General features: G+C 48.8%; 1 protein-coding gene across 1 annotated transcript in view; it reads right to left on the bottom strand.

Annotated features, from left to right (window-relative positions):
• Window positions 1-26262, bottom strand: part of dnah6 (dynein, axonemal, heavy chain 6) — a 174425-nt gene that overhangs the window by 34869 nt on the left and 113294 nt on the right. Inside the window, exons 50-58 of the mRNA XM_071408196.1 lie at window positions 24701-24841; window positions 13817-14059; window positions 13255-13422; window positions 10578-10813; window positions 6860-6962; window positions 6463-6621; window positions 6065-6188; window positions 4407-4603; window positions 1640-1843 (exon numbers count right to left, since the gene is read on the bottom strand). Of these exons, the coding sequence (XP_071264297.1) occupies window positions 1640-1843; window positions 4407-4603; window positions 6065-6188; window positions 6463-6621; window positions 6860-6962; window positions 10578-10813; window positions 13255-13422; window positions 13817-14059; window positions 24701-24841 (1575 nt within the window). The remainder of the gene's footprint in view (window positions 1-1639; window positions 1844-4406; window positions 4604-6064; window positions 6189-6462; window positions 6622-6859; window positions 6963-10577; window positions 10814-13254; window positions 13423-13816; window positions 14060-24700; window positions 24842-26262) is intronic.

The raw sequence follows: 26262 nt of genomic DNA on the forward strand, positions 1-26262 counted from the left end.
TTTGTTCCAGGCTGGGGTTATGGAATGGGAGTCAGGGTTTGTTCCAGGCTGGGGTCTGGGAATGGGAGTCAGGGTTTGTTCCAGGCTGGGGTCTGGGAATGGGAGTCAGGGTTTGTTCCAGGCTGGGGTCTGGGAATGGGAGGCAGGGTTTGTTCCAGGCTGGGGTCTGGGAATGGGAGGCAGGGTTTGTTCCAGGCTGGGGTTATGGAATGGGAGTCAGGGTTTGTTCCAGGCTGGGGTCTGGGAATGGGAGTCAGGGTTTGTTCCAGGCTGGGGTCTGGGAATGGGAGTCAGGGTTTGTTCAAGGCTGGGGTCTGGGAATGGGAGTCAGGGTTTGTTCCAGGCTGGGGTCTGGGAATGGGAGTCAGGGTTTGTTCCAGGCTGGGGTCTGGGAATGGGAGTCAGGGTTTGTTCCAGGCTGGAGTCTGGGAATGGGAGTCAGGGTTTGTTCCAGGCTGGGGTCTGGGAATGGGAGTCAGGGTTTGTTCCAGGCTGGGGTCTGAGAATGGGAGTCAGGGTTTGTTCCAGGCTGGGGTCTGGGAATGGGAGTCAGGGTTTGTTCCAGGCTGGGGTCTGGGAATGGGAGTCAGGGTTTGTTCCAGGCTGGGGTCTGGGAATGGGAGTCAGGGTTTGTTCCAGGCTGGGGTCTGGGAATGGGAGTCAGGGTTTGTTCCAGGCTGGGGTCTGGGAATGGGAGTCAGGGTTTGTTCCAGGCTGGGGTCTGGGAATGGGAGTCAGGGTTTGTTCCAGGCTGGGGTCTGGGAATGGGAGTCAGGGTTTGTTCCAGGCTGGGGTCTGGGAATGGGAGTCAGGGTTTGTTCCAGGCTGGGGTTATGGAATGGGAGTCAGGGTTTGTTTCAGGCTGGGGTCTGGGAATGGGAGTCAGGGTTTGTTCCAGGCTGGGGTCTGGGAATGGGAGTCAGGGTTTGTTCCAGGCTGGGGTCTGGGAATGGGAGTCAGGGTTTGTTCCAGAATGGGGTCTGAGAATGGGAGTCAGGGTTTGTTCCAGGCTGGGGTCTGGGAATGGGAGTCAGGGTTTGTTCCAGGCTGGGGTCTGGGAATGGGAGTCAGGGTTTGTTCCAGGCTGGGGTCTGGGAATGGGAGTCAGGGTTTGTTCCAGAATGGGGTCTGAGAATGGGAGTCAGGGTTTGTTCCAGGCTGGGGTCTGGGAATGGGAGTCAGGGTTTGTTCCAGGCTGGGGTCTGGGAATGGGAGTCAGGGTTTGTTCCAGGCTGGGGTCTGGGAATGGGAGTCAGGGTTTGTTCCAGGCTGGGGTCTGGGAATGGGAGTCAGGGTTTGAGCCACAACACAGTACAACACAACTGTTATTTTAGCAGATGTAGCCACAGAAAATAACTCTGGGCATCAGAGCCAATACAAGAATAGAGAAAAGTACAACTAGAAATACAACTTGACAAGTAGCGTATTACAAAGTATAACATGAATAAATATTTGCAACACCATCGCATATAAAGGTACCTGTGATTAAAATATGTGTTATAGAATCTCAATCAAATATATGAATACGACTGAATCCAGAAGAGATGAAAAGTGTGGTAATACAAATACTTCTAATTGATTGATTGATTGGTTGAATGATTTAAGACAAAAATCCCTGATTTGCTGTCGGCTGGGTCACCTGATCCTGAGGGTCGATCATGAGTGGCCAGCGGCGTCCACGGGTAACCAGGATTCCATTCTCAGTGGAAACGGTGTCCCGGGGCAACCCCTCGGCGTTCCACAGGCGGATCTCATAGGGGTCACCCAGGATGTTGATGAGGCTGAAGCTGGCACTGATGGGGATGCTCAACTCCTGGCATCGCATAATCCACTGGTCTATCAGCTACACAGACACACACGTTTATCAACAATCAGAGCCTTGTATATTCAGGATGAATCAACATTCCCAAATCATCTGACTCCATAACCATCTGCCATTACAGAGACAGTGGTAGTATTGACAGACAGCACATAGACAGTGGTAATATTGACAGACAGTATAGACACAGTGGTAGTATTGACAGACAGCACATAGACAGTGGTAGTATTGACAGACAGTACAGAGACAGTGGTAATATTGACAGACAGTATAGACACAGTGGTAGTATTGACAGACAGCACATAGACAGTGGTAGTATTGACAGACAGTACAGAGACAGTGGTAATATTGACAGACAGTACATAGACAGTGGTAATATTGACAGACAGTATAGACACAGTGGTAGTATTGACAGACAGCACATAGACAGTGGTAGTATTGACAGACAGTACAGACACAGTGGTAATATTGAGAGACAGTACATAGACAGTGGTAGTATTGACAGACAGTACAGACACAGTGGTAGTATTGACAGACAGTACATATACAGTGGTAGTATTGACAGACAGTACATAGACAGTGGTAGTATTGACAGACAGTACATAGACAGTGGTAGTATTGACAGACAGTACAGAGACAGTGGTAGTATTGACAGACAGCACATAGACAGTGGTAGTATTGACAGACAGTACAGACACAGTGGTAGTATTGACAGACAGTACATAGACAGTGGTAGTATTGACAGACAGTACATAGACAGTGGTAATATTGACAGACAGTATAGACACAGTGGTAGTATTGACAGACAGCACATAGACAGTGGTAGTATTGACAGACAGTACAGACACAGCGGTAGTATTGACAGACAGCACATAGACAGTGGTAGTATTGACAGACAGTACAAACACAGTGGTAGTATTGACAGACAGTATAGACACAGTGGTAGTATTGACAGACAGTACAGAGACAGTGGTATTATTGACAGACAGCACATAGACAGTGGTAGTATTGACAGACAGTACATAGACAGCGGTAGTATTGACAGACAGCACATAGACAGTGGTAGTATTGACAGACAGTACAGACACAGTGGTAGTATTGACAGACAGTACATAGACAGTGGTAGTATTGACAGACAGCACATATACAGCGGTAGTATTGACAGACAGTACATAGACAGTAGTAGTATTGACAGACAGCACATAGACAGTGGTAGTATTGACAGACAGTATAGACACAGTGGTAGTATTGACAGACAGCACCTAGACAGTGGTAGTATTGACAGACAGCACATAGACAGTGGTAGTATTGACAGACAGCACCTAGACAGTGGTAGTATTGACAGACAGTATAGACACAGTGGTAGTATTGACAGACAGCACATATACAGCGGTAGTATTGACAGACAGCACCTAGACAGTGGTAGTATTGACAGACAGCACCTAGACAGTGGTAGTATTGACAGACAGTATAGACACAGTGGTAGTATTGACAGACAGCACATATACAGCGGTAGTATTGACAGACAGCACATAGACAGTGGTAGTATTGACAGACAGCACATAGACAGTGGTAGTATTGACAGACAGTACAGAGACAGTGGTAGTATTGACAGACAGTACAGACACAGTGGTAGTATTGACAGACAGCACATAGACAGTGGTAGTATTGACAGACAGTACATAGACAGTGGTAGTATTGACAGACAGTACAGACACAGTGGTAGTATTGACAGACAGTACAGAGACAGCGGTAGTATTGACAGACAGCACCTAGACAGTGGTAGTATTGACAGACAGCACATAGACAGTGGTAGTATTGACAGACAGCACATAGACAGTGGTAGTATTGACAGACAGTACAGAGACAGTGGTAGTATTGACAGACAGTATAGACACAGTGGTAGTATTGACAGACAGCACATATACAGCGGTAGTATTGACAGACAGCACCTAGACAGTGGTAGTATTGACAGACAGCACATAGACAGTGGTAGTATTGACAGACAGCACATAGACAGTGGTAGTATTGACAGACAGTACAGAGACAGTGGTAGTATTTGACAGACAGCACATAGACAGTGGTAGTATTGACAGACAGTACAGAGACAGTGGTAGTATTGACAGACAGTACAGACACAGTGGTAGTATTGACAGACAGTACAGACACAGTGGTAGTATTGACAGACAGCACATAGACAGTGGTAGTATTGACAGACAGTACAGAGACAGTGGTAGTATTGACAGACAGTACAGAGACAGTAGTAGTATTGACAGACAGCCAGACAGACCCAGTGGGTTGAGGTGAGTGAGAGCCATTAGGCCAGAGTGCCAGTGTGGGCAGGGAGTCTGACACAAGGTCTGGGGAGGGAGAGAGGTGGGCACACACACACTGTCTGGAACAGGCAGGCTTGTGTGCAGTATATAACAGATAGTAAGGAACGTGTATAAAGTTACATCTCTATAGAGGCCAAACATACCAGGTGTCTCCAGGCCAAGGGGAAGGCTATGTAGTTTAGAACGGTTATAATGCAACATAATGTGGTAGGTTACAGTGAGAATTAGCGGGCTGTATATAAAGGATGTACCAGTTGTCTATAGTGCATTGTGAAGGCTCCGTAGTACGCCACGCAGGCTGCAGCGATGAAGACGTTTCCCACCACGTTATGGATCTCCTGTTCAAACAGTGCAATGCTCTCCTGCCAGCGAACCTGCTCATCCCCCAGAGCTGCTGTCAGCTTCCCTGCACGGCCCAGCCTCGCCTCGGTCAGAGCCATGGTCTTAGCTGGGGGTGAAAGGGAGGAGACGGTAAGGAAAGTGAGGGAGAGGATGGGAGGCAGAGAGAGTTCATGAAGCAGACAGCACACAGAAGAGATTACAGTAGATTAGTCCTGACATGTTCCTGGAACTTGGGTTTGTCTTTGAAAACATTGTGGGAACTTTAAGTGCCAACATGATGGAAATCATGTGCCAAAATCTGTCAAACTCAGTCTTACCCAGACCCTCCTCTCTAACTCTTACCCAGGCCCTCCTCTCTAACTCTTACCCAGGCCCTCCTGTCTAACTCTTACCCAGACCCTCCTCTATAACTCTTACCCAGACCCTCCTCTCTAACTCTTACCCAGACCCTCCTCTGTAACTCTTACCCAGGCCCTCCTCTCTAACTCTTACCCAGGCCCTCCTGTCTAACTCTTACCCAGACCCTCCTCTATAACTCTTACCCAGACCCTCCTCTATGACTCTTACCCAGACCCTCCTCTATAACTCTTACCCAGACCCTCCTCTCTACCTCTTACTCAGACCCTCCTCTCTAACTCTTACCCAGACCCTCCTCTCTAACTCTTATCCAGGCCCTCCTCTATAACTCTTACCCAGACCCTCCTCTATAACTCTTACCCAGACCCTCTTCTATAACTCTTACCCAGACCCTCCTCTATAACTCTTACCCAGACCCTCCTCTCTAACTCTTACCCAGACCCTCCTCTATAACTCTTACCCAGACCCTCCTCTCTAACTCTTATCCAGGCCCTCCTCTATAACTCTTACCCAGACCCTCCTCTATAACTCTTACCCAGACCCTCTTCTATAACTCTTACCCAGACCCTCCTCTATAACTCTTACCCAGACCCTCCTCTCTAACTCTTACCCAGACCCTCCTCTATAACTCTTACCCAGACCCTCCTCTCTAACTCTTACCCAGACCCTCCTCTCTAACTCTTACCCAGACCCTCCTCTCTAACTCTTACCCAGGCCCTCCTCTATAACTCTTACCCAGACCCTCCTCTCTAACTCTTACCCAGACCCTCCTCTATAACTCTTACCCAGGCCCTCCTCTCTAACTCTTACCCAGACCCTCCTCTCTAACTCTTACCCAGACCCTCCTCTATAACTCTTACCCAGGCCCTCCTCTCTAACTCTTACCCAGACCCTCCTCTCTAACTCTTACCCAGGCCCTCCTCTATAACTCTTACCCAGACCCTCCTCTCTAACTCTTACCCAGACCCTCCTCTATAACTCTTACCCAGGCCCTCCTCTCTAACTCTTACCCAGACCCTCCTCTCTAACTCTTACCCAGACCCTCCTCTCTAACTCTTACCCAGACCCTCCTCTCTATCTCTTACCTAGACCCTCCCGTCTAACTCTTACCCAGACCCTCCTCTCTAACTCTTACCCAGACCCTCCTCTATAACTGTTACCCAGACCCTCCTCTATAACTCTTAACCAGACCCTCCTCTATAGCTCTTACCCAGACCCTCCTTCTCTGCGATGCTCTGGTCAAACTGGTCCTGGAGGATTTTAATCTTGTTCTGTACTTCCTGTAGCTGGGCCTGCTTCTCCTTCAGGGTTGCCATGGTAGCGTTCAGCTCCATCTGCAGCCAGAAGGGTGGGATATAAAAACAAATACCTAATACATCTGACACAGCACTTTCTGTTGACGTTTTCTCTTCCAATCGGAACCAGTGGGCGGATGGCGCGCGCGTGTGTGTGTGTGTGTGTGTGTGTGTGTGTGTGTGTGTGTGTGTGTGTGTGTGTGTGTGTGTGTGTGTGTGTGTGTGTGTGTGTGTGTGTGTGTGTGTGTGTGTGTGTGTGTGTGTGTGTGTGTGTGTGTGTGTGTGTGTGTGTGTGTGTGTGTGTGCCACTGACCTGTGCGGCGGCCAGTCTTTCTTTCTTGGGTCCGACCTCCTTGAGGACTCTGGAGTAGAGGTCCATGGCCCGGACCCACATACACATGGACTTGCAGGCCTTGGACACCTTTTCCACCTTCTCAGGGACGAAGTCCGGGTTGTTCACATACTTCTGAAGCTAAAAAAACCAACAACAATTAAAATCATCATTATTTAGTTTGTGTCCCAAACGGCACCCTATACAGTGCACTACTGTTGACCAGAGCCCTATTCCCTATATAGTGCACTACTTTTGACCAGAGTGAGGGTGGTTCTGCAAATGCAGTGAAAGAAATACAAACAAATAATGAAGCCAATACAGGAAGACATGAATAGAAAATGATCAAAAAACAACAATGTCCAAAAGAGTTAGTGACCTTCTGGAGGATCTGGGGCTTAATGTTTTCCTTGTCATATTCCATCAGCTTCCTGAGGAAGTAGGAATCACCCAGCACCTGCTTGGCACTGGACCAGTCAGGTCTGGAGAGGTGGGAGAGAGAGAGAGAGAGAGAGAGAAAGTTGAAGTAAAGAGAGAGAGAGATATACAGTGTGTGTGTGTGTGTGCGTGTGCGTGTGCTGTGTGGTGTGTGGTGTGTGGTGTGTGTGGTGTGCGTGCGTGCGTGCGTGCGTGCGTGCGTGCGTGCGTGCGTGTGTGTGTGTGTGTGTGTGAGAGATACAGCTGGAGTCATGCTAGCTAACAGTCCTGCTATGAGTACAGACAGGAAGCAGCAGAGAAAACACCAGCCACCGATCCAGATGACATATCATTCTATCAGACAGACAGAGACAAGAGGACATGATGAGTCTTCACTCTCTTGTTGTCAAGCAGAGCAGTAGTAGAGTACTGACTGACCTCAGCCAGTCTCCCATACTGGACCCTACAGCTACCTTGTCTATGGGTCCAATGACAACATATTCCCTGTAGGGTTTGTATGCAGGGATGGTAATGTATCTAGCCCAGTAGCCCGAGGCTAGTACTGATCAGCTTGTAGAAAATGTACCCAACTAGCCCACCGGCTAGATACATTTTGTCTTTTTAAATATCACACGGCCTAGATTTCCATCGCAAGTTCCATCCCAGTGTGTCTGCATTGGGAGTCACTGGTACATTAGTATCAGTTGTTGCTACGTTAGCGATCCATCCATTGGCAGCCTCATATGGCATTGAAGTTCAACAATAATATGCTATTAGCTAATACATTAGTTAACCCTTCACGGACTGACTTGCTGCAGAGACAATGATTACATTTACATTTACATTTAAGTCATTTAGCAGACGCTCTTATCCAGAGCGACTATTACGTTATCAATCTGTATCCAAGCCTTGGCAGCTGACTGACATGCAGCTGAGATATTATCTCCCAAGAGAATACTCCTCAGTTATCGTCACAGCTGAGATACTATCTCCCAAGAGAATACTCGTCAGTTATTGTCACAGCTGAGATACTATCTCCCAAGAGGATCCTCGTCAGTTATCGTCACAGCTGTGGATATACCCCCTCAAACAGACACCACGACGGCCCACAAGGAACTTCACAGGACTCTATGTAAACCATATATCCTGAGGCTGCATTTATTGTAGCTGGGGATTTGAACAAAGCAAATTTGAGAACAAGGCTACCTAAATTCTATCAGCATCTAGCAGCTCGATCACTGCTACTCTAACTTCCGCGATGCATACAAGGCACTCCCTTCGGCAAATCCGACCACGACTCCATCTGGCTCCTACCGTCTTATAGGCAGAAACTGAAAGAGGATGTACCCATGACTAAAACTGGTCAGCTGGTCTGGTCAGCTGGTCTGACCAATCGGAATCCACGCTTCAAGATTGTTTTGATCACGCGGACTGGGAAATGTTCCGGGCAGCCTCAGAGAACAACATCGGTGTCTATACGCTGACTCGGTGAGTGATTTTATTAGGAAGTGCATTGGAGATTTATTAGGAAGTGCATTGTACCCACTGTGACTATTAAAACCTACCCTAACCAGAAACCGTGGATGGATCGTGCAAAACTGAAAGCGCGAACTACCACATTTAACCATGGAAAGAGGACTGGGAATATGGCCGAATATAAACAGTGTAGTTATTCCTTCCGCAAGGCACTCAAACAAGCGAAATGTCGGTATAGGGACAAAGTGGAGTCGCAATTCAACAGCTCAGATTCGAGACGTATGTGGCAGGGTCTACAGGCCATCACGGACTACAAACATAAAACCAGCCACGTCACAGACACCGACGTCTCGCTGCCAGACACACTAAACACCTTCTTTGTCCGCTTTGAGGATAATACAGTGCCACCGGCACGGCCCACTAACAAGGACCGCGCCCCCCCTCTCCTTCTCTGTGGCCACCACATGCTTCAAGATGTCCACCGTTGTTCCTGTACCCAAGAAGGCAAAGATAACTGAACTAAATGACTACTGCCCCATAGCACTCAATTCTGTCATCATGAAGTGCTTTGAGAGACTAGTCAAGGATCATATCACCTCCACCCTAGACCCACTTCAGTTTGCATACCGCCCCAACAGGTCCATAGACGATGCAATCGCCATTACAGTGCACACTGCCCTATCCCATCTGTACAAGAGGAATACCTATTCATTGACTACAGCTCAGCATTCCACCATACAGTAGTACCCTCCAAGCTCATCATCAAGCTGGAGGCCCTGGGTCTCAACCCCGCCCTGTGCAATTGGGTCCTGGACTTTCTGACGGGCCGCTCCCAGGTGTTGAAGGTAGGAAACAACATCTCCACTTTGCTGATCCTCAACACTGATGCCCCACAAGGGTGCATGCTCAGCCCCCTCCTGTACTCTCTGTTCACCCAACAGCAGAGGGAGCACCCCCCTATCCACATCGAAGGGACAGCAGTGGAGAAGGTGGAAAGTTCCTCGGCGTACACATCACAGACAAACAGAAATGGTCCACCCACACATACCTCAGGAGGCTGAAGAAATGTGGCTTGTCACTTAAAACCCTGACAAACTTTTACAGATGCACAAACGAGAGCATCCTGTAGGGCTGTATCAGCGCCTGGTACGGCAACTGCACCGCCCGCAATCGCAAGGCTCTCCAGAGGGTATTTAGGTCTGCACAACGCATCACTGGGGGCAAACTACCTGCCCTCCAGGACACCTACACCACCCGATGTCACAGGAAGGCCATAAAGATCATCAAGGACAACAACCACCCGAGCCACTGCCTGTTCACCCCGTTATCATCCAGAAGGCGAGGTCAGTACAGGTGCATCAAAGCTGGGACTGAGAGACTGAAAAACAGCTTCTATCTCAAGGCCATCAGACTGTTAAATAGCCACCACTAACTCAGAGAGGCTGCTGCCTACATAGAGACTCACATTACTGGCCACCTTAATAAATTGATCACTAGTCACTTCAAACAATGCCAATTTAATAATGTTAACACATCTTACATTACTCATCTCATATGTGTACACTGTACCTTATACCATCCACTGCATCTTGCCTATGCCACTCGGCCTTCGCTCATCCATATATTTCTATGTACATATTCTTATTCATTCCTTTACACTTGTGTGTGTATAAGGTAGTTGTTGGTAAATTGTTAGATTACTCGTTGGATATTACTGCACTGTCGGAACTAGAAGAGCAAGCATTTCGCTACGCCAGCATTAACATCTGCTAACCATGTGCATGTGACCAATAAACATTTGTTAGATTTTTGATCTAAGATGCATCAATCATAACGTTGTCAATACGTTATCTAAGTGTTGTTAGTGGACTGACTTTCATCAATCATAACGTTGTCAATACGTTATCTAAGTGTTGTTAGTGGACTGACTTGCATCAATCATAACGTTGTCAATACGTTATCTAAGTGTTGTTAGTGGACTGACTTGCATCAATCATAACGTTGTCAATACGTTATCTAAGTGTTGTTAGTGGACTGACTTGCATCAATCATAACGTTGTCAATACGTTATCTAAGTGTTGTTAGTGGACTGACTTGCATCAATCATAACGTTGTCAATACGTTATCTAAGTGTTGTTAGTGGACTGACTTGCATCAATCATAACGTTGTCAATACGTTATCTAAGTGTTGTTATAGGACTGACTTGCTGCCCAGCAGGATGCAGACGGCCTCCATGACAGTCATGACCATGTCAGGTGGTTTGGTGAAGACCCTGATCTCTGAGATGTCTGCCTTGTCCAGTGAGTCCAGGGCCTTGTTGGCACCTTCCAGAGCGGGCAGAGCCTCGTCTAGATCCCTCTGGGCATCTGCTGCTATGGCCTGGGTGTCCTCAGCCTTCACCTTGGCTAGGGCCTCGTCCTCCTTCACCACTTTACGCACCTGGGGACATACAGACAGACAGACAGACAGACAGACAGACAGGCAGACAGGCAGACAGACAGGCAGACACACAGACAGACAGACAGACAGACAGACAGACAGACAGACAGACAGACAGACAGACAGACAGACAGACAGACAAAGGCGCAGTACAGTTGAATAGGCGTGCACATGAAGAAAAAGAGGAGGACAAAACACGAACACCAATCTACACACACACACTCCCCCTAGACACACACACACTCCCCCTAGACACACACACACTCCCCCTAGACACACACACACTCCCCCTAGACACACACACACTCCCCCTAGACACACACACATCCCCCCTAGACACATACAAACATCAAACAAAAAATGCCCACCCTTATCAACTATCACCTGGTCAACGCCTAGTTTCCCTAGCTCCACTCTATACCCACCATGTCGTCTCTCTCCTGGTCAACGACTAGTTTCCCTAGCTCCACTCTATACCCACCATGTTGACTCTCTCCTGGTCAACGACTAGTTTCCCTAGCTCCACTCTATACCCACCATGTTGACTCTCTCCTGGTCAACAACTAGTTTCGCTAGCTCCACTCTATACCCACCATGTTGACTCTCTCCTGGTCAACGACTAGTTTCCCTAGCTCCACTCTATACCCACCATGTTGACTCTCTCCTGGTCAACGACTAGTTTCCCAAACTCCACTCTATACCCACCATGTCGACTCTCTCCTGGTCAACGACTAGTTTCCCTAGCTACACTCTATACCCACCATGTTGACTCTCTCCTGGTCAACGACTAGTTTCCCTAGCTCCACTCTATACCCACCATGTTGACTCTCTCCTGGTCAACGACTAGTTTCCCTAGCTCCACTCTATACCCACCATGTCGACTCTCTCCTGGTCAACGACTAGTTTCCCTAGCTACACTCTATACCCACCATGTCGTCTCTCTCCTGGTCAACGACTAGTTTCCCTAGCTCCACTCTATACCCACCATGTTGACTCTCTCCTGGTCAACGACTAGTTTCCCTAGCTCCACTCTATACCCACCATGTCGACTCTCTCCTGGTCAACGACTAGTTTCCCTAGCTCCACTCTATACCCACCATGTCGACTCTCTCCTGGTCAACGACTAGTTTCCCTAGCTCCACTCTATACCCACCATGTCGACTCTCTCCTGGTCAACGACTAGTTTCCCAAACTCCACTCTATACCCACCATGTTGACTCTCTCCTGGTCAACGACTAGTTTCCCAAACTCCACTCTATACCCACCATGTTGACTCTCTCCTGGTCAACGACTAGTTTCCCTAGCTCCACTCTATACCCACCATGTTGACTCTCTCCTGGTCAACGACTAGTTTCCCTAGCTCCACTCTATACCCACCATGTCGACTCTCTCCTGGTCAACGACTAGTTTCCCAAACTCCACTCTATACCCACCATGTTGACTCTCTCCTGGTCAATGACTAGTTTCCCTAGCTCCACTCTATACCCACCATGTTGACTCTCTCCTGGTCAACGACTAGTTTCCCAAACTCTACTCTATACCCACCATGTTGACTCTCTCCTAGTCAACGACTAGTTTCCCAAACTCCACTCTATACCCACCATGTTGACTCTCTCCTGGTCAACGACTAGTTTCCCTAGCTCCACTCTATACCCACCATGTTGACTCTCTCCTGGTCAACGACTACTTTCCCAAACTCCACTCTATACCCACCATGTTGACTCTCTCCTGGTCAACGACTAGTTTCCCAAACTCCACTCTATACCCACCATGTTGACTCTCTCCTGGTCAACGACTACTTTCCCAAACTCCACTCTATACCCACCATGTTGACTCTCTCCTTGTCAACGACTAGTTTCCCAAACTCCACTCTATACCCACCATGTTGACTCTCTCCTGGTCAACGACTAGTTTCCCTAGCTCCACTCTATACCCACCATGTTGACTCTCTCCTGGTCAACGACTACTTTCCCAAACTCCACTCTATACCCACCATGTTGACTCTCTCCTGGTCAACGACTAGTTTCCCTAGCTCCACTCTATACCCACCATGTTGACTCTCTCCTGGTCAACGACTAGTTTCCCTAGCTCCACTCTATACCCACCATGTCGTATCTCTCCTGGTCAACGACTAGTTTCCCAAACTCCACTCTATACCCACCTTGTCGGCGCTCTCCTGGTCAACGACTAGTTTCCCTAGCCCCACTCTATACCCACCATGTTGACTCTCTCCTGGTCAACGACTAGTTTCCCTAGCTCCACTCTATACCCACCATGTTGACTCTCTCCTGGTCAACGACTAGTTTCCCTAGCTCCACTCTATACCCACCATGTTGACTCTCTCCTGGTCAACGACTAGTTTCCCTAGCTCCACTCTATACCCACCATGTTGACTCTCTCCTGGTCAACGACTAGTTTCCCAAACTCCACTCTATACCCACCTTGTCGGCGCTCTCCTGGTCCACAGCTAGTTTCCCCATGAGGGCGTTGACGTCTATAGACTTTTGTTTGAGGACAGGCTCCAGAGCTGACAGGTCTATCTTCATCTTATCCACCAACACGTTGGTCTCCAACAGCTTAGTCAGACCATTCTTTACCCTGTCACGAGCCTGCACACACAGGAATACACACACACGCACACAGACGCACACAGGCACACAGACACATACAGGCACACACGGTCATGCAAACACAAACACACACAGGCACACAGAAGCAATTACATTTCTTGGATTGAATGGAGTATAGAATTGACGCCCATTCATAGAAATAGCCACATTTCAAAGAAACCACAGTGTGCTAAACTGGAGTATTGATAACGTTAAATAATACATATTATGGATGTCTCACAGCCGCTGTGTTTACTATTGCTAAACAGTATTATAGATCTGTCTCTTACAGCCACTAGTTGCTGTCTCTTCTCTCCCAACATGGCCAGGTAGAGGTTAATAATAGTTATTGATTATGAAACAGTATTAATCAGTAGTATTACTGATCTCTTACAGCCACTAGTTGCTGTCTCTTCTCTCCCAACATGGCCAGGTAGAGGTTAATCAGTTCCAGGTAAGAGGTGGGGGTAGTGTAGTAGCGTCGCCTCAGCTCAGAGTAGAACCTCTCGGCCATGTCTGTCACACTGACGTGGATCTCCACACACATCTCACTGAAACGATCCTTCATCTCCTCACTGCCAAACTCCACGTTCTGGAAGAAGGTCTGGGACACGGAGAGGAGGGCCTCACGGGGCCACTACAGGGGGAAAAGAGGAGGGGATGGTTAGATTGTAGGAGAGTGTGGGTGAAAAAGGAGAAAATTAAGAAAGTCAAAGAGACAGCGTGGTAGAGGGAGAAAGAGAGCGAGAGAGAGAGACATTACTTCCAGATATAAAGAGAGAGAGACCATGGGATCCTGAGTTCTTCTGCAAAAAAAAGAATTAGATGAATGTAGATGGGGGGTTTTTTCTCGCAAGGACTTATACAGGATACTACCCTCTACATCAAAACCTCAACATTCCATACCTAAAACCTTGATTGTGGACTAAATTAACTGAATGGATTCTTACTACCAAGGACTATCAAGAAAAAAACTTCTAACAAACCAAACCTGCAGAAGAAGCACAGCGGAACCTGGAAATACCAGACTGAGGCTCAGACTGAGTGATGTTCAGTCTCAACCTACTTCTGAAGCCAAAAAGTAAAATACAATAATCTCCAGGTATTTTTGTTAAATGAAGCTTATTAAATAAGGCTACTAAGCTACCAAGCAGCTCAGACAGAACAGACCTGTCTGCAACTTCAATTACTACTGACGTGTGGAATGAGACGTGTGAAAACTCTAGAGCCTAACAATGGCAGGAGAGTATCACAGCCTGCCCCACCCAAATGCAGAGGCCTTTGAAGCCCCCTGTGCAGATGTCATCACAGTACAGTACCTCTTGGATATTAGAAATAACACTGCACGGAATATGTACAAAAATAAGCTCCTCGAGGACAATCCAGAGACACTATTTGCTGACTGCTACAAAGAGGGGAATGTGAGCAACTTCATTTTCCACACAGACCCTCCCCTGGCATGGCACAGTGCTATATTAACACAGACCATCTCCTGGCATGGCACAGTGCTATATTAACACAGACCATCTCCTGGCATGGCACAGTGCTATATTAACACAGACCATCCCCTGGCATGACACAGTGCTATATTAACACAGACCATCCCCTGGCATGGCACAGTGCTATATTAACACAGACCATCCCCTGGCATGACACAATGCTATATTAACACAGACCATCCCCTGGCATGGCACAGTGCTATATTAACACAGACCATCCCCTGGCATGGCACAGTGCTATATTAACACAGACCATCCCCTGGCATGGCACAATGCTATATTAACACAGACCATCCCCTGGCATGGCACAATGCTATATTAACACAGACCATCCCCTGGCATGGCACAATGCTATATTAACACAGACCATCCCCTGGCATGGCACAATGCTATATTAACACAGACCATCCCCTGGCATGGCACAGTGCTATATTAACACAGACCATCCCCTGGCATGGCACAATGCTATATTAACACAGACCATCCCCTGGCATGGCACAATGCTATATTAACACAGACCATCCCCTGGCATGGCAGGGTGCTATATTAACACAGACCATCCCCTGGCATGGCACAATGCTATATTAACACAGACCATCCCCTGGCATGGCACAATGCTATATTAACACAGACCATCCCCTGGCATGGCACAATGCTATATTAACACAGACCATCCCCTGGCATGGCACAGTGCTATATTAACACAGACCATCCCCTGGCATGGCACAATGCTATATTAACACAGACCATCCCCTGGCATGGCACAATGCTATATTAACACAGACCATCCCCTGGCATGGCACAATGCTATATTAACACAGACCATCCCCTGGCATGGCACAGTGCTATATTAACACAGACCATCCCCTGGCATGGCACAATGCTATATTAACACAGACCATCCCCTGGCATGGCACAATGCTATATTAACACAGACCATCCCCTGGCATGGCACAATGCTATATTAACACAGACCATCCCCTGGCATGGCACAATGCTATATTAACACAGACCATCCCCTGGCATGGCACAGTGCTATATTAACACAGACCATCCCCTGGCATGGCACAATGCTATATTAACACAGACCATCCCCTGGCATGGCACAATGCTATATTAACACAGACCATCCCCTGGCATGGCAGGGTGCTATATTAACACAGACCATCCCCTGGCATGGCACAATGCTATATTAACACAGACCATCCCCTGGCATGGCACAATGCTATATTAACACAGACCATCCCCTGGCATGGCACAATGCTATATTAACACAGACCATCCCCTGGCATGGCACAGTGCTATATTAACACAGACCATCCCCTGGCATGGCACAATGCTATATTAACACAGACCATCCCCTGGCATGGCACAATGCTATATTAACACAGACCATCCCCTGGCATGGCACAATGCTATATTAACACAGACCATCCCCTGGCATGGCACAATGCTATATTAACACAGACCATCCCCTGGCATGGCACAATGCTATATTAACACAGACCATCCCCTGGCATGGCACAGTGCTATATTAACACAGACCATCCCCTGGCATGGCACAGTGCTATATTAACACAGACCATCCCCTGGCATGGCACAATGCTATATTAACACAGACCATCCCCTGGCATGGCACAGTGCTATATTAACAAAGACCATCCCCTGGCATGGCACAATGCTATATTAACACAGACCATCCCCTGGCATGGCACAATGCTATATTAACACAGACCATCCCCTGGCATGGCACAATGCTATATTAACACAGACCATCCCCTGGCATGGCACAATGCTATATTAACACAGACCATCCCCTGGCATGGCACAATGCTATATTAACACAGACCATCCCCTGGCATGGCACAATGCTATATTAACACAGACCATCCCCTGGCATGGCACAGTGCTATATTAACACAGACCATCCCCTGGCATGGCACAATGCTATATTAACACAGACCATCCCCTGGCATGGCACAATGCTATATTAACACAGACCATCCCCTGGCATGACACAGTGTTATATTAACACATACCATCTCCTGGCATGGCACAATGCTATATTAACACATACCATCCCCTGGCATGGCACAATGCTATATTAACACAGACCATCCCCTGGCATGGCACAATGCTATATTAACACAGACCATCCCCTGGCATGGCACAGTGCTATATTAACACAGACCATCCCCTGGCATGGCACAGTGCTATATTAACACATACCATCTCCTGGCATGGCACAGTGCTATATTAACACATACCATCTCCTGGCATGGCACAGTGCTATATTAACACAGACCATCCCCTGGCATGGCACAGTGCTATATTAACACAGACCATCCCCTGGCATGGCACAGTGCCATATTAACACAGACCATCCCCTGGCATGGCACAGTGCTATATTAACACAGACCATCCCCTGGCATGGCACAGTGCTATATTAACACAGACCACCCCCTGGCATGGCACAGTGCTATAAGATCACACTACCCCTATGTCAAGAGAGAGGGTATTGGCCCAGGGTGGAAACTCAGAATCTTAGACACTGAGGAAATTGAAACAGCCTCAGTCAACGTGTACTAGTCTGGGACAGTAATGGTGCAGGACATCCTCATGCAGTTCCAGCAGGAGTTTTACAGGATCAAAGAGACAACTCCCCATCCTGAGTCAGTCTGATCACACCTCTTCCACCTGTCTGCACACCTCTTCCAGCTGTCCCCCCCCGGCTGTCAGAGAGCTGGCTGCACTCCGGACTGAGATGAGACAACTTAGGGAGGAGAGAGAGGAACACATGGAACAGCTAACAGCAGTGAAGGAGGAGAGAGAGGAACACATGGAACAGCTAACAGCAGTAAAGGAGGAGAAAGAGGAACACATGGAACAGCTAACAGCAGTGAAGGAGGAGAGAGGGGAACACATGGTACAGCTAACAGCAGTGAAGGAGGAGAGAGAGGAACACATGGAACAGCTAACAGCAGTGAAGGAGGAGAAAGAGGAACACATGGAACAGCTAACAGCAGTGAAGGAGGAGAGAGTGGAAAACATGGTACAGCTAACAGCAGTGAAGGAGGAGAGAGAGGAACACATGGTACAGCTAACAGCAGTGAAGGAGGAGGGAGAGGAACACATGGAACAGCTAACAGCAGTGAAGGAGGAGAGAGGAACACATGGTACAGCTAACAGCAGTGAAGGAGGAGAGAGAGGAACACATGGAACAGCTAACAGCAGTGAAGGAGGAGAGAGAGGAACACATGGCACAGCTAACAGCAGTGAAGGAGAAGAGAGAGGAACACATGGAACAGCAGTGAAGGAGGAGAGAGAGGAACACATGGAACAGCTAACAGCAGTGAAGGAGGAGAGAGAGGAACACATGACACAGCTAACAGCAGTGAAGGAGGAGGGAGAGGAACACATGACACAGCTAACAGCAGTGAAGGAGGAGGGAGAGGAACACATGACACAGCTAACATCAGTGAAGTAGGAGGGAGAGGAACACATGACACAGCTAACAGCAGTGAAGGAGGAGGAGAGAAAGCTGAGGTGTGACACAGAGCAGGACACTCCCCCAGAGAAGCCAGCAGAAAAGCCCACCTCAGACCCGGACCACAACTTCAACACCACAACACCACACTAGGCATGCCCTGGAGCTGTTGTCAGAGGACTAACACTAGACATGCCCTGGAGCTGTTGTCAGAGGACTAACACTAGACATGCCCTGGAGCTGTTGTCAGAGGACTAACACTAGGCATGCCCTGGAGCTGTTGTCAGAGGACTAACACTAGACATGCCCTGGAGCTGTTGTCAGAGGACTAACACTAGGCATGCCCTGGAGCTGTTGTCAGAGGACTAACACTAGACATGTCCTGGAGCTGTTGTCAGAGGACTAACACTAGACATGTCCTGGAGCTGTTGTCAGAGGACTAACACTAGGCATGCCCTGGAGCTGTTGTCAGAGGACTAACACTAGACATGCCCTGGAGCTGTTGTCAGAGGACAAACACTAGGCATGCCCTGGAGCTGTTGTCAGAGGACAAACACTAGACATGCCCTGGAGCTGTTGTCAGAGGACAAACACTAGACATGTCCTGGAGCTGTTGTCAGAGGACTAACACTAGACATGTCCTGGAGCTGTTGTCAGAGGACAAACACTAGCATGCCTGGAGCTGTTGTCAGAGGACAAACACTAGACATGCCCTGGAGCTGTTGTCAGAGGACAAACACTAGACATGTCCCTGGAGACTGTTGTCAGAGGACAAACACTAGACATGTCCTGGAGCTGTTGTCAGAGGACAAACACTAGACATGTCCTGGAGCTGTTGTCAGAGGACAAACACTAGACATGTCCTGGAACTGTTGTCAGAGGACAAACACTAGACATGTCCTGGAGCTGTTGTCAGAGGACTAACACTAGACATGTCCTGGAGATGTTGTCAGAGGACTAACACTAGGCATGTCCTGGAGCTGTTGTCAGAGGACAAACACTAGGCATGCCCTGGAGCTGTTGTCAGAGGACTAACACTAGGCATGCCCTGGAGCTGTTGTCAGAGGACAAACACTAGACATGTCCTGGAGCTGTTGTCAGAGGACAAACACTAGACATGCCCTGGAGCTGTTGTCAGAGGACAAACACTAGACATGTCCTGGAACTGTTGTCAGAGGACTAACACTAGACATGTCCTGGAGCTGTTGTCAGAGGACAAACATTAGACATGTCCTGGAGCTGTTGTCAGAGGACTAACACTAGACATGTCCTGGAGCTGTTGTCAGAGGACAAACACTAGACATGTCCTGGAACTGTTGTCAGAGGACTAACACTAGGCATGCCCTGGAGCTGTTGTCAGAGGACAAACACTAGGCATGCCCTGGAGCTGTTGTCAGAGGACAAACACTAGACATGCCCTGGAGCTGTTGTCAGAGGACTAACACTAGACATGTCCTGGAGCTGTTGTCAGAGGACTAACACTAGACATGCCCTGGAGCTGTTGTCAGAGGACAAACACTAGACATGCCCTGGAGCTGTTGTCAGAGGACTAACACTAGACATGCCCTGGAGCTGTTGTCAGAGGACAAACACTAGGCATGCCCTGGAGCTGTTGTCAGAGGACAAACACTAGGCATGCCCTGGAGCTGTTGTCAGAGGACAAACACTAGGCATGCCCTGGAGCTGTTGTCAGAGGACAAACACTAGACATGCCCTGGAGCTGTTGTCAGAGGACAAACACTAGACATGCCCTGGAGCTGTTGTCAGAGGACAAACACTAGGCATGCCCTGGAGCTGTTGTCAGAGGACAAACACTAGGCATGCCCTGGAGCTGTTGTCAGAGGACAAACACTAGGCATGCCCTGGAGCTGTTGTCAGAGGACAAACACTAGACATGCCCTGGAGCTGTTGTCAGAGGACAAACACTAGACATGCCCTGGAGCTGTTGTCAGAGGACAAACACTAGACATGCCCTGGAGCTGTTGTCAGAGGACTAACACTAGGCATGCCCTGGAGCTGTTGTCAGAGGACAAACACTAGGCATGCCCTGGAGCTGTTGTCAGAGGACAAACACTAGGCATGCCCTGGAGCTGTTGTCAGAGGACAAACACTAGACATGCCCTGGAGCTGTTGTCAGAGGACAAACACTAGACATGCCCTGGAGCTGTTGTCAGAGGACAAACACTAGACATGCCCTGGAGCTGTTGTCAGAGGACAAACACTAGACATGCCCTGGAGCTGTTGTCAGAGGACAAACACTAGACATGCCCTGGAGCTGTTGTCAGAGGACAAACACTAGACATGCCCTGGAGCTGTTGTCAGAGGACAAACACTAGACATGCCCTGGAGCTGTTGTCAGAGGACAAACACTAGGCATGCCCTGGAGCTGTTGTCAGAGGACAAACACTAGACATGCCCTGGAGCTGTTGTCAGAGGACAAACACTAGGCATGCCCTGGAGCTGTTGTCAGAGGACAAACACTAGACATGTCCTGGAGCTGTTGTCAGAGGACAAACACTAGACATGTCCTGGAGCTGTTGTCAGAGGACAAACACTAGACATGTCCTGGAGCTGTTGTCAGAGGACAAACACTAGACATGTCCTGGAGCTGTTGTCAGAGGACAAACACTAGACATGTCCTGGAGCTGTTGTCAGAGGACAAACACTAGGCATGCCCTGGAGCTGTTGTCAGAGGACAAACACTAGACATGTCCTGGAGCTGTTGTCAGAGGACAAACACTAGGCATGCCCTGGAGCTGTTGTCAGAGGACAAACACTAGACATGTCCTGGAGCTGTTGTCAGAGGACAAACACTAGACATGTCCTGGAGCTGTTGTCAGAGGACAAACACTAGGCATGTCCTGGAGCTGTTGTCAGAGGACAAACACTAGACATGTCCTGGAGCTGTTGTCAGAGGACAAACACTAGACATGTCCTGGAGCTGTTGTCAGAGGACAAACACTAGACATGTCCTGGAGCTGTTGTCAGAGGACAAACACTAGGCATGTCCTGGAGCTGTTGTCAGAGGACAAACACTAGACATGTCCTGGAGCTGTTGTCAGAGGACAAACACTAGGCATGCCCTGGAGCTGTTGTCAGAGGACAAACACTAGACATGCCCTGGAGCTGTTGTCAGAGGACAAACACTAGGCATGCCCTGGAGCTGTTGTCAGAGGACAAACACTAGACATGCCCTGGAGCTGTTGTCAGAGGACAAACACTAGGCATGCCCTGGAGCTGTTGTCAGAGGACAAACACTAGACATGCCCTGGAGCTGTTGTCAGAGGACAAACACTAGGCATGCCCTGGAGCTGTTGTCAGAGGACAAACACTAGGCATGCCCTGGAGCTGTTGTCAGAGGACAAACACTAGACATGCCCTGGAGCTGTTGTCAGAGGACAAACACTAGACATGCCCTGGAGCTGTTGTCAGAGGACAAACACTAGACATGTCCTGGAGCTGTTGTCAGAGGACAAACACTAGACATGTCCTGGAGCTGTTGTCAGAGGACAAACACTAGGCATGCCCTGGAGCTGTTGTCAGAGGACAAACACTAGACATGCCCTGGAGCTGTTGTCAGAGGACAAACACTAGACATGTCCTGGAGCTGTTGTCAGAGGACAAACACTAGACATGTCCTGGAGCTGTTGTCAGAGGACAAACACTAGACATGTCCTGGAGCTGTTGTCAGAGGACAAACACTAGGCATGCCCTGGAGCTGTTGTCAGAGGACAAACACTAGACATGCCCTGGAGCTGTTGTCAGAGGACAAACACTAGGCATGCCCTGGAGCTGTTGTCAGAGGACAAACACTAGACATGCCCTGGAGCTGTTGTCAGAGGACAAACACTAGACATGCCCTGGAGCTGTTGTCAGAGGACAAACACTAGACATGTCCTGGAGCTGTTGTCAGAGGACAAACACTAGACATGCCCTGGAGCTGTTGTCAGAGGACAAACACTAGGCATGCCCTGGAGCTGTTGTCAGAGGACAAACACTAGGCATGCCCTGGAGCTGTTGTCAGAGGACAAACACTAGACATGTCCTGGAGCTGTTGTCAGAGGACAAACACTAGACATGTCCTGGAGCTGTTGTCAGAGGACAAACACTAGACATGTCCTGGAGCTGTTGTCAGAGGACAAACACTAGACATGTCCTGGAGCTGTTGTCAGAGGACAAACACTAGACATGTCCTGGAGCTGTTGTCAGAGGACAAACACTAGACATGTCCTGGAGCTGTTGTCAGAGGACAAACACTAGACATGTCCTGGAGCTGTTGTCAGAGGACAAACACTAGACATGTCCTGGAGCTGTTGTCAGAGGACAAACACTAGACATGTCCTGGAGCTGTTGTCAGAGGACAGACTAGGGTCCCCCAGTCACATCATAATTCACACGGCCACAAATGACCTGAAGGCCCAGCAGGAAAGGATGGCCACAGCAGGAAAGGATGGCCACAGCAGGAAAGGATGGCCACAGCAGGGAAAGGATGGCCACAGCAGGAAAGGGAGTGATTGAAAAAACGTCTTCCACTTTCCCCAACGCGCAAGTGGTTCTCTCCACCCTGCCACCATGAAAATACATCCACCCTGCCACCATACAGCGGGTGAATGCAAGCATTTTGTGAGACTGTGCCTCAAACCTAATGTCTACCTGGGCCACCACTGCACCCTGGACTTGAACAGCCTTTACGACCAGGTCCAACTCTACAAGGCAACAATCCCAACTTTTGCCAGGACCCTGAAGGACGTCACCCTCAACCGCAGCCCCTCACACAGGAGCAACAGAGGAGCAGACACCCACCCCAGACCTGCAAGACCCCCTCCTGAAGGACCTGCAAGACCCCCTCCTGAAGGACATGCAAGACCCCCTCCTGAAGGACCTGCAAGACCCCCTCCTGAAGGACCTGCAAGACCCCCTCCTGAAGGACCTGCAAGACCCCCTCCTGAAGGACCTGCAAGACCCCCTCCTGAAGGACATGCAAGACCCCCTCCTGAAGGACCTGCAAGACCCCCTCCTGAAGGACCTGCAAGACCCCCTCCTGAAGGACATGCAAGACCCCCTCCTGAAGGACCTGCAAGACCCCCTCCTGAAGGACCTGCAAGACCCCCTCCTGAAGGACCTGCAAGACCCCCTCCTGAAGGACCTGCAAGACCCCCTCCTGAAGGACTTGCAAGTCCCCCTCCTGAAGGACCTGCAAGACCCCCTCCTGAAGGACTTGCACAGAGAGAACCCACACCAAGAGGACCTACACCCAGAACAGAGCATCAACAGCCACACCCCCCATGCTCAACATGACAGCAGGTCATACGCCCAGGCCGTGAGCAGAACAACAGGCCCAACCTCCACTAATGCAACCCCCCCCCAAGCCCCATCCTGCGACTTAAGAGGTATGTATCAGATGCTCAACATGCTCTGCTCACACTTACACAGACCCACAAAGAATAAACTCCCATATCTACTGGGTGAAATACCAGTGTGCCATCACAGTAGCATCGTTTGTGACCTGTTGCAACAAGAAAAGGGCAACCAGTGAAGAACAAACACCACTGTAAATACAACCCATTTTTATATTTATTTTCCCTTTAACTATTTGTACATTGTTACAACACTGTATATAGACATATGACATTTGAAATGAGAGAGAGAGAGAGAGAGAGAGAGAGAGAGAGAGAGAGAGAGAGAGAGAGAGAGAGAGAGAGAGAGAGAGAGAGAGAGAGAGAGAGAGAGAGAGAGAGAGAGAGAGAGAGAGAGAGAGAGAGAGAGAGAGAGAGAGAGAGAGAGAGAGTCCTTTTAAACAAGCAGAATAAAGTCTTCACTAAATAAACGCCTGACTGCACCTGAGTGCTCCTTCTCAGTGGGGGTCACCTTGATGGAGGGATGGGAGTGGAGGAGAGAGGGAGGGATGATGGAAATAAACAGGCAGATTAAAGGAGCTGGAACGAGAGAAGAGGGGGGCGCACTTCGCCAATGGACACCTGGGGCGAGCCCACGCCCTGTGATCCATCACACACACACACAGACATTACACACAGCCACAGAGCCTGACACACACACACCGGGGCGCCTGACACACATTCCTGATGGAGATGAATGGAGGAGCGTTTCACCCTGAGAGCACACAGTGACAGCATACTCCTCATTACAGAAAGTAAATGAGTGTGTGTGTGTTTGACAATCCACTAATTAGACAGAAATACACACACAGACAGAGACAGAGAGAGAGAGAGACAGACACAGAGAGAGATAGAGAGAGGCAATCCCACACCCACAGAGAGCGTAGTGTCCTGACCTGTACAAACCAGTCGATGGTGCAGCAGTTGACCAGAGAGGGGAACATACGACAGCGGGACCTGAAGGCATCTCCTACAGGACTCATACACAACACAATGTGCAGCTTCTCTCTGACCCGAGAGATGAAGAACTGGAACACCTAACACACGCACACAGGGAGACACACAGGTTACACACACAGGTTACAGACACACACAGGGAGACACACAGGTTACACACACAGGTTACAGACACACACAGGGAGACACACAGGTTACACACACAGGTTACAGACACACACAGGGAGACACACAGGTTACACACACAGGTTACAGACACACACAGGGAGACACACAGGTTACACACACAGGTTACAGACACACACAGGGAGACACACAGGTTACAGACACACACAGGGAGACACACAGGTTACACACACAGGGAGACACACAGGTTACACACACAGGTTACAGACACACACAGGGAGACACACAGGTTACACACACAGGGAGACACACAGGTTACACACACAGGTTACACACACACACAGGGAGACACACAGGTTACACACACAGGTTACACACACACACAGGGAGACACACAGGTTACACACACAGGTTACACACACACACAGGGAGACACACAGGTTACACACACAGGTTACACACACACACAGGGAGACACACAGGTTATACACACAGGTTACAGACACACACAGGGAGACACACAGGTTACACACACAGGTTACAGACACACACAGGGAGACACACAGGTTACAGACGCACACAGGGAGACACACAGGTTACACACACAGGTTACAGACACACACAGGGAGACACACAGGTTACACACACAGGTTACAGACACACACAGGGAGACACACAGGTTACAGACACACACAGGGAGACACACAGGTTACAGACACAGGTTACAGACACACACAGGGAGACACACAGGTTACAGACACACACAGGGAGACACACAGGGAGATACACACAGGGAGACACACACAGGTTACACACACAGGGAGACACACAGGGAGACACACACAGGGAGACACACACAGGTTACACACACAGGGAGACACACAGGGAGACACACACAGGTAGACACACAGGTTACAGGGAGACACACACACATAGTATCTATAGAAATACATTCAAGTAAACACATACAAATTAACTCATACAACAGACTCACTGTATAGTCAAGTGCCAAATTCAAACCGTCTAACACATGAGAGGAAATCAATTGAGTGTCGTTTAGACTGAGGCAACAGTCAGTGTAATGAAAGTGAAGGGGTCAGAGTTCTGGAGGAGGTCAGTCTGCTGCTCTGCCTTGTTGACAGACTACTGCTGGGACAAAGCTGCTGCTTCAATACTTCATATAGGACCTTAACAAGACACTAGACACTAGACACAAGACACTAGACACTAGGCACTAGACACTAGACACTAGACACTAGACTGAATCCTACTGGGATGAATAGCTGAATATGAACACATACATCAATACATACATCATGTTTTGAATTAATAGCTAGCTGGATGTATGTATAAATACATGTATAAATATTAATAA

Source organism: Salvelinus alpinus, chromosome 6 (assembly GCF_045679555.1).
Source record: "Salvelinus alpinus chromosome 6, SLU_Salpinus.1, whole genome shotgun sequence".
Classification (NCBI taxonomy): domain Eukaryota; kingdom Metazoa; phylum Chordata; class Actinopteri; order Salmoniformes; family Salmonidae; genus Salvelinus; species Salvelinus alpinus.